Raw genomic sequence first — 10,427 nt, forward strand, 5'->3', positions numbered from 1 at the left:
TTGATACTTCAACTGCTTATGCAAATTATGTAGTGTTCAACTAAACGTAGTTTCCCCGTTTCTTTGATGCAGCTGTTGGCCCTTCGTGATCTGGTGGTGTTCGGACGTTTGCACTGGGATTCTCTACCCTCACCAAATTACGGAACCTGGAAATTGAAGGCTGCCCAAAGTTAGAAGAAAGTTGCAACAATCGGAGTGGCCCAAACTCCCAGTGGTCCAACATTTCCCATATTCCTAAAGTTAAAGTTGGTGGAAGCATAATTCAGGACTTGCGTAAGTCTCTGTTTCTCTTTCCGTGTCTGAGTCGCATTTTTAATTATTATTTTCTATCAGTTCTAGAAAGAAGTTCTGTATATAATTTAATACTATCTCCTGCAATTATTTTGACGTTAAAAAAATGCAAAATTATTAGTCAATTGCATCTTATCTATGCTATGCTTTCAGCACTCTGCTAGTCCACTTGAATCAAATTGGTGTTCTTCTTATAATTCTTCAAGTAATGTATATCTATATCACTTTTAAGATATGATTTATTCATGAAAATTTATGTTTTTTTTCCCCTTAAAGGTTACTAGTTCCAAGGTCATACTTGAACATCACTGTGGTAAATCAAGTCAAAATCCATGAATGGCAGGCAATTACGTTAGGTCAATTTTCATTTAGACTTGTTAGAGGAATGCGTTTTTTTGCACTACTTTTTTCTCTTTTACTGTTTAAATAGGGTTGGTTATGTTCCACCACCACATTTGTTTGGTTGAAGAACAGAATCTTCGGCCGTAGACATTACGGGACACTTTCATGAATATTTAGTAACGATAACATAATCTGTCAACATTTTACTCTTCATAATGGGGAATACCAACAATTATTAAGTGAAACTATTTGTTTGTTTTTAAAACATGTGCTACAAAAAGTTTTAAAGTGATGTCTCTCTATACTTTTATCAAGCATAGGAAGTCGACTATTCCAAATTCGTGCTGTGTAGGGCCCAATTCGAGGTAAAGCACTCTCCACCAAGGATTTTTCAATACCCAAGGCTCCAACCCGAGACATCTGGTTAAAGGAGGAACATCCCATCAAGCACCTCATATTTTAAGTATTCTGCTAAAGAATGCATCAAATGATGAATATATCCTCTTTTGATACTTCAACTGCTTATGCAAATTATGTAGTGTTCAACTAAACGTAGTTTCCCCGTTTCTTTGATGCAGCTGTTGTCCGTTCGTGATCTGGTGGTGTTCGGACGTTTGCACTGGGATTCTCTACCCTCACCAAATTACGGAACCTGGAAATTAAAGGCTGCCCAAAGTTGGAAGAAAGTTGCACCAATCGGAGTAGCCCAAACTCCCAGTACTGGTCCAACCAACATTTCCCATATTCCAAAAATTGAAGTAGGTGGAAGTTACTCTCCTCCAGCCTTCTCCTTTTATAGTTTTCCAAACATTTTTCTATTCCACTTGAAACAAATTTATGAATATCTATATTACTTTTAAGATATGGTTTAATCATGAATATTTATGTATTTTTTTTCTCATTGGTTATTAGTTCCAAGGTCATACTAGAACATTGTTGAGGCATTTCAAGTGCAAAATCCATGGGCGGCAATTACGTCAGGTGAACTTTCAATTAGAATTCTTTTACCAAGTTTGCACAAAGCTGGAAAATCCAAGGAATTCATGATCTTCAGATGTAGCTGCACTTTCATGGAAGGGGATATTGATATTTTTGTGAGGTTCTAAACGTCACAAAAATTATTAGCATAATACATAATCATGACCCTTAACTTGTCTTTACCGAACAACTATTACCTCTAACTTTAAGTGTGAACAAGTAGACATTTAAACTTGTATAAAATTGAACAAGTAGAAACATGTATCCTACATGTTAGAATACACGTAGGACGCCACGTAGAACAAAAAATTGTCATGTAAGGTGTCATGTGGGATGAACGTGTCTATTTGTTCAATTTTATTTAAGTTTAAGTGCCTAATTGTGCAAACACAAAGTTAAAGATCATAGTTGATAACTGACGTCAAGTTAAGGGTAATATTTATGTATTATGCCAAAAAAATTCTCTGGTTTTGGCCGATGAAGTCCAGGAAGACAGGAACTCCTTAGCTACCACTTTCCATTTTCATTTCTAGAGTTTCTTTAACCTTTGATTTTCTTTAATTTTTGCTCTTTTCTTTTGCTTTGTTGTTTTCTGGTTGGACCGGGTCGTTATGACTTGGGTCTAACCCCCTTTGATGTACATAGTTGAAAACTTACATAAATATATTATATTAAGAAAATATTTACTATTTATAGCCATAACATTTTTTTTCTCTTGATCACTTTAAATATATTTATAATACAATTTTAATACCTATTACAGAGAACAATTTATAAAACACATATAATAAAAGTTTTATTGATGGATAATACATTTATTACACATTTTAATACACTTATAATACAAATGTGTCAATTTCTTAAAAAAAAAAACAGAATATATTCTAAAACAGTTATAATACATATGTGTTGCATACATAATTTACTTTTAATACATATAGCAAATTTATCACAATATTGTCATATATTGCTAGAAATGTTAATAAATAAAAGTATCGCTAAAATCAATAATTATTTATTAAAAGCTACTCATTCAAGTATTTTGTATTATAATTCAGGCCTTTTGGCCTTTTATTTTTAAAAAAATATTAGTTCATGCAGTAGGGGAAAAAATAAGAAATGAAAAGGAAGGTCAATTTTTTCTTTAAAAAAATCTGCTCAATCCAATAAAAACTTAGGAAAATGGAAATCATTTGTTATCTTTATATAGTGTTTCTTGATGTTGTTCTTTAAAATTCCTTTTAACATATATATATTTATTAAATTAAATCAACCAACATTTAATTATTTAATGAACTAGTCAAATTCTACTAATCTTTATATTAACAATTAGGTTATTAATTTAAAAGTTTTAAAATTTGAATATCCAATTAGTTAAGAAAAATAAAAAATAAAAAATAAAAATAGGAATTGTAAAAGTTCTATAGAGATAAAAAAAATCTTTGAATTTAAAACAATTAATTTTGCATAACATGAATGTCATTTGTGCAAGCATTAAAGTACCACTTCTCCATTCCCAAATCACGATCAATTCATATAATTGAAAAAATTATTTAACAGATGTTTTTTAACTTAAGGGGAAAAATAATATTACTTAATGTAATTAATTATCTAATTTATCATATGGCAAAAATGACAATCCAACATTTAGATATATATATTTTTTCTTTGTAATGTGATATGATTACTATTTAATATGTAGTATAATATGATATACTATTTAGTATTTAGTTAACATAATATGATATGATTTATTTAATATTTAATTAATTAGACATAATTTAGTTTTTAGAGTTTATAAAGTAACAATTTATTTCTATTTTTAATGACATTATTGGAGTAACTCAACTTTATAAGATTATTTTGATATTTCCATTTTCAATCTTTTTTTATTTCCACTTTATATGATACGAGAATGATATATGATATGATGATTAACTTGCCTTATTCAAAATCATAATGAAAAGTGACTGCCATTCATTAGAAATTAAAAGTAACACAACGACCACCCAAAATTAAAGCTATTCTTTATTTAATTATTGTGTATGAATTATTCTTTAATTTAGTGTTGGGATTATTCTTTTCTTTAGTGTTGGGATTATTCTTTACTTTATTGTTTTCTTTAGTGTTGGGATTATTCTTTACTTTAGTGTTGGGATCATTCTTTTCTTTAGGAGTTGTTTGGTTTGAATTCAAGTTATGATGTGATTAGTTATGATAGGATAAGTTATGATGGGATTAGTTATGATGGATAAGTTATGCTAAGATTATTTTTTATTGAGTGTTTGGTTTGTTGTATTCAAAATAATAAATCTTAAGAACAACATATAAGTTTACAAAAATACCCTTCATGGATGTAAAAAGTAATGTATAAAAAATGTTTAAAGGGACATTTTTGTCATTTAGTCATTTTATCCCGGGATAATCTATCTCGAGATTACTATACCACCCATGGGAAGGGATAACTTATCCCGGTACTAATTATTAATCCCGGGATAAGTTATTCCGGACTTGCCAACCAAACAACAAATTAAGTGGCACTATAATTTAATCCCAAGACTATTTTAAGTTTTCCTTCACACCAAACGCCACCTTAGTGTTGGGATTATTCTTTACTTTAGTGCTGGGATTATTGTTTTCTTTTAGTTTGGGATTATTCTTTACTTTATTGTTTTCTTTAGTGGTTGGCAAACAAACAACTAGCAAAAGAAGATTTGTGCAAAAACTTTGGTGTAGAGGAAGAAGAGGACTTTGTGTGAATTAAGGAGAAAAAACAACAATGGCCGACCCTGTAATTGGTGCTACTGTTCAGGTTGTGCTTGAGAAGCTACTTTCTCTCACAATTGAGGAGGCCAGAAGTTTAAGGAACTGCAAGAAAAATCTCAGAATGCTGTCAAGATATGTAACCATGATCCAAGCTTTCATTCATGATGCTGAAAGACGACAAGTCGAAGATAAGGCTGTGGAAGAATGGCTCAAGATGCTTGAGAGAATTGCTGAAGATGCTGAAAATGTGTTTGACAAATTCACATATGAATCTATCAAAGCGAAAGTGATGAACAACCGAGCCAAACTAATGGAAAAGGTCAGTCAATTCTTTTCTCATACTGCTTTCAAGTACAAAATGTCTCGAAAAATCAATAAGATCAATGAAGAGTTGAGGGATATCAATCAGTTAGCTAACAACCTCGGTTTCCAATCACTGACGGTTCCTTCTCGGAAAATACTACTAATCCGAGAAACAGATTCTGCACTAGTTCCTTCAGATGTTGTTGGTAGAGACAAAGATGTTGCTGTAATAAAGGAGAAGATTTTGAACATGAGAAAGGATGCTGTTCTGTGCACCATTCCCATAGTCGGTATGGGGGGTTTAGGGAAAACTACTCTGGCTAAGAGGATTTTCAATGACCAACACATCGAGAAACACTTTGAAAAGAGAATTTGGTTGTGTCTACCTGAAATGTCTGAAATTAAGAGCTTTCTTGAACTGATCCTCGAATCATTGACAGAGAGGAAAGTTGAGGTCCAGAGCAGAGATATAATAGTCAAGAAGCTCCGAGATGCATTGGGAGAAAAACAGTATTTGCTTGTCCTGGATGATTTGTGGCGTGTTGACTCTACTTCGTGGCACGAGTTCTTGGACACCTTGAGGGGAATAAATACATCCAGAGGAAACTGCATTCTCGTGACTACTCGTTCGAAGCAAGTGGCATCCATAGTAGCAGCAGATCTTCATAAGTTGGGGAAATTAACAGATGATCATTGTTGGTCCATTTTCAAACAACGAGCATTTGTTGATGGGGAAGTTCCGGAGGAAATACTGAGTGTGGAGAACAAGATTGTTGAAATGTGTCAAGGTCTACCTTTGGCTGCTAGTGTGTTGGGAGGCCTCTTTTGTAACAAGGAAAAACATGAATGGCAGGCAATTCTTGATGGCAGCTCCCTTGTTGCATCTGAAGATAGCATTAAGAATATCCTAAAACTCAGTTATGATTATCTACCATCTCCACATCTGAAGAAATGGTTTAGTTACTTTGCAATGTTTCCAAAAGATTTTGAGTTTGAAAAGGACCAACTAATCCAACTCTGGATGGCAGAAGGGTTTCTTCGTCTATGTCAAGAGACCACTGTGATGGAAGACGTCGGGAACAAGTTTTTCCAACTCTTGTTACAATATTCCTTGCTGCAGGATGTTAAGCTAGATGAGTACAACAATATAACACACTGTAAGATGCATGATCTTGTGCATGATTTGGCAGGAGATATTTTTAAGTCTAAACTATTTGATCAAAAGAGTGTCGGAGGAGAAAGTCTTTCTCAAGTTCGATACTTTGGATGGGAATCACCAAGTGATCAAATAGATAAGATATATGAGCCAGGACGTTTGTGCACATTGTTCTGGAAAAGCAATATATCTGATGATATGCTATTGAGCTTTCAGTTCTTGAGAGTTTTAAATTTGTCCAGGTCAGGCATCAAGGAGTTGTCAGCCTCAATCGTCAAGCTAATATACTTGAGATATCTTGATCTCTCCAATACTGAGATGAAAAACCTTCCCAACTCCATATGCAAGCTCTACAATTTGCAAACTTTGAGATTCTATAGCTGCTGGTGTCCACTCGGGAAACTTCCAGAAGAAATGGCAAATATGATAAGTTTGAGACACATATGTTGCTACCATTGTTTCGAATCAGATTCTCAGATGCCACTTAATATGGGGCAATTGACTAGTCTTCAGACGCTACAGTTTTTCTATGTAGGTTTAAAGAAAGGTCATCGAATAGAAGAACTGGGTTGTTTGAAAAATCTTAGAGGTGAATTGACGATCGAACGTCTACAATTAGTCGGAAATAAAGAAGAGGCTCGAACAACATATTTACAGGAGAAACCAAATATCTACAAACTGGTGTATTCGTGGTCCCATGATGAATCAGAAGGCTGTGAGATCAATCATGAGCATGTGTTGGATGGTCTTCAACCACATCTGAACTTGAAAACCTTAGAAGTTGTGGACTATTTAGGGACTAAATTTGCTTCATGGTTCAGTGAAAAAATGCTACCAAATTTGGTCATGTTGAGATTAAGTGGTTGCAAAAGGTGCAAAGAAATTCCATCACTTGGCCAACTGAAATTCCTTCGGCATCTTGAGCTGGTAGGATTCCATGAGTTGGAATGCATTGGACCTGCTTTATATGGTGTTGACATTAGCAATATTGGATCAAGCAGCATTATCCAAGTGTTCCCGTCATTGAAAACACTAGTATTGGAGGATATGCGTAGCCTTATTGAGTGGAAGGGAGATGAAGTTGGAGTAAGAATGTTTCCTAGGCTTGAGAAGTTGAGGATTAGGAACTGTCCATTGTTAAAAGGTACTCCGAATCAATTTGAAATCCTCCGTGAATTAGTAATTGTCAGAGTTGACAGTGAAATGCCATTGTTGAACTTGTGCAGCAACTTGACATCTCTCATAGAGCTTGAAGTCTATGATATGAAAGAGCTCACTTGTTTGCCAGATGAGATGCTACGCAACAATGTTTCTCTTCAACACATATCGGTTTCCGACTGCAGAGAGTTTCATGAATTGCCACAAAGCTTGTACAATCTCCATTCTCTTAAGCTCTTAACGATTGATAACTGCACGAATTTCAGTTCTTTTCCTGTTCCGAGTGAAGAGAATTATTTGACTTCCCTCCAAGATCTTCGGTTATTGGATTGTGATGGATTGAGCAGTTTACCAAGTGGAATGCTAGAGCATTGTCGGTCTCTGGAAACTTTGAGTGTCAGCCGCTGTGACAATTTAGTTTCATTCCCTTTACATGTGGGGGAAATGCCTTCACTTTCCTATTTGTATATATCACAATGTCCCAAATTGATTAGTTTACCCTCAGGGGGTATTCACCATCTCACTGAGTTAAGTGAACTGGAAATTGGTCCTTTCTCAGAGATGGTGGATTTTGAGGCATTCCAATTGATTTTTAATGGCATTCAGCAGCTGCTGTCCCTTCGTACATTGTGGGTGTATGGACATGGTCACTGGGATTCTCTGCCCTATCAGTTTATGCAACTCTCTGACTTAACAAAGATTCAAATATATGGATTCGGAATCGAGGCTCTTCCTCATAGATTTTGCAACCTTACTTCTCTTGGAACGTTAAGGTTAGTGAGGTGCAAACGGCTACAGAACCTGGACTTCTCATATGTCATGCCCAAATTACAATATCTGTGTGTAGAGGAATGTCCATTGTTAGAAGCTCTGTCGGATGGGCTTGGCAACCTTGTTTTTTTGGGACATTTACATTTAGTAAACTGTGAGAAACTAGAGCATTTGCCATCGAGAGATGCCATGCAACGCCTCACCAAATTATGGAACCTGGGAATTAAAGGCTGCCCAAAGTTAGAAGAAAGTTGCACCAATCGGAGTGGCCCAAACTCCCAGTGGTCCAACATTTCCCATATTCAAAAAATTGAAGTTGGTGGAAGCACAATTCAGGACTTGCGTAAGTCTCTGTTTCTCTTTCAATTTCCGAGTCGCATTTTTAATTATTATTTTCCACGAGTTAGTCTTCTCCATTCTCCAAACATTTTTCTATTCCACTTGAAACAAATTTATGAATATCTATATTACTTTTAAGATATGGTTTACTCATGAATATTTATGTATTTTTACTCATAGGTTATTAGCTCGAAGGTCACACTAGAACGTTGTTGTGGCATTTTAAGTCAAAATCCATGGGCAGCAATTACACTAGGTGAAATTCCATTTAGAATTCTGTAACAATTTTGTCAAGTTTTTCTTTGCACTCCTTTTTTTTTTTTCTTTTCTCATGACACAATTTTATTGTTTAACAGGGTTAGTTATGTTCGATAGAGAGGAACCAACACGTTTGTTTTGTTGAAGAACAGAATCTTCAGCCGTAGACTCTTACATGAGCATTTGGTAAAGACTACTGACTACATAATCTCTCAACATTTACTCTTCATAACATGGATATATACCAACAACTATTAAGTAAAAATAATTTAGTACACAGTCGCTCATTTGCCCTAGTGAAACTATTCTTTTATGTATGGGTGTCTTTCGATAATATATAACCTTTTTCTACGAGTTGATGAAAATAAAAAGACTAACAAGTAGTTTTGGGTAAATAATGAATGAGTAGTTCAACCAACCAACAAGTACCATGTTCTAGACTTCCCCTTTTGGATGTTCACTTGAAATCTATTTTTTCTTCTTTTCTATACAATAGAAGCGTAAACTCAATATCAGGTCAGGTACTTTGGTCAGGTAGTAAAGGGTATCCGTGGACCGAGCCATTGAATTCTGTTCATGAACTATTCATAAGATGAAGTTAGGAGGTTGCTGTGCTACTAAAACTGACTTTTTACCGTCTCCTATGTTTCAGATTCTTGAATGAAACAATGGCATGAAACTTGTCGAGATGGTATACTGAAGCAGACTTCTCTTAGATGTGTTTAAGTGTCGTGATTAGCCAGGGAAATTACATTAGGCGGAAACTGGAGAGGAGATACTATTTACTTGTATGACTAAGATTTGACAGCAGAGGCCTTTCTTGCACAGTGTTCATGCCTTTTTGTACAAAGAGTTTTTTGTTTCCAGCAAACATTTTGAACTTAATACTTAGCTGCTGCATCATTGCCTAGTTCATATACATCTTCTTTAATCAGTTAATGTAGCTGTTCTTTTCCTCTTCAAATTCATCTTGGCTATTCTTTTACTACACCCCCTGCCCTTAAAGAAAATACTAGGTCCGCCCTGCTTTAATGTAGCTGTGCTTTTCCTCTTGAAATTTATCTTGGCGAGTGTTTGCGCATAATAAACAATGAGGGTAGCCTAATCGAATGGGTCAGTTGATTTGCAAGTCACAAAAGAGTGTATTGTCATGACCCTTGCTTACAAGATCGTGAAAAATTTATGAGTAAATTGTCAAAAGCTGCACAAAATATTAGTGAATGTGTAAATTGGTGACAACATATTTAAAGATGTAAATTACAAATTATTCTCATGGATTAAAAAAAGATGATTCATATATGGTATATTTAATCTTTCTCACCTGTTTTTTTTCAGACTATTTATAATAATCGACTAATTTGAATTAGTATTTTAATAGTCAAATTTATTTATTTTCATTTATTTTATTGTAAAATTTATTATAAATGTCTCAAATATTTTTTTTATACATATAAAAACTAAATTACAATATAGCTACAAAAAAATTAATTTATTTTTTAGCTTTTTAATCCTTTTCCATTCAAACTTTTTTCGTTTTATTTTATCCGATTTTACACTAAAAATGAAAAAAAAATCAAATAATAATAATCAAAGAAGTCAAAAAATAATTTATGTGTGAAAAATATCAAATACATGATTTTTTAAAAATATTAAAAATTAAAAAAAAAAAAAAATTATTTTTTTCACTTTTGTAACGATAGAGAATTAGGGATATATATGAGTCACTTTTAAATTGAGAGGGTATATATGAGTCATTATTGTAATAGTAAGGGCTAGGGGTGTCAAATGAGCGGGTTTAATTGAAATTGGAGATACTAAAATGGGTTAAAATAGAAATCAGGTTGGGTCTTGACCCGTCCAAGTTTGCTTTGGGCTCAAATGGGCTAAAAAACGGGTTGGGTCTTGACCCACCCAATTTGACCCGATTAATCTCAATAATTTTAACATATTAATATTTAACTTTTATAATCACAATTTGAATTTCAGCTCAAGATTTTTTTTAAAAAAGGTAACAAATGGATAGATAAATCTTAAAAGATGTTAAATAGATAATAATTCATACCTT

At 33.8% G+C, this 10,427-nt stretch overlaps 1 protein-coding gene across 1 annotated transcript; it reads left to right on the forward strand.

Annotated features, from left to right (window-relative positions):
• The first annotated feature begins 20 nt into the window (after positions 1-20).
• LOC102586047 (putative disease resistance protein RGA4) lies at positions 21-9,324 on the forward strand. The gene is made up of 7 exons (XM_006367503.2): positions 21-273; positions 1,212-1,391; positions 1,546-1,614; positions 4,293-8,108; positions 8,285-8,360; positions 8,461-8,548; positions 9,015-9,324. Exons 4-5 carry the CDS (start codon positions 4,391-4,393, stop codon positions 8,290-8,292), a joined length of 3,726 nt encoding a protein of 1,241 aa, XP_006367565.1. The 5' UTR covers positions 21-273; positions 1,212-1,391; positions 1,546-1,614; positions 4,293-4,390; the 3' UTR covers positions 8,293-8,360; positions 8,461-8,548; positions 9,015-9,324.
• Positions 9,325-10,427: the final 1,103 nt, after the last annotated feature.

This window comes from Solanum tuberosum, unplaced genomic scaffold (assembly GCF_000226075.1).
Source record: "Solanum tuberosum cultivar DM 1-3 516 R44 unplaced genomic scaffold, SolTub_3.0 scf00806, whole genome shotgun sequence".
Taxonomy (NCBI): domain Eukaryota; kingdom Viridiplantae; phylum Streptophyta; class Magnoliopsida; order Solanales; family Solanaceae; genus Solanum; species Solanum tuberosum.

Coding starts and splice junctions, on each gene's coding strand:
- LOC102586047 (XM_006367503.2), top strand. CDS start 4,391: ATGGCCGACCCTGTAATTGGTGCTACTGTTCAGGTTGTGCTTGAGAAG.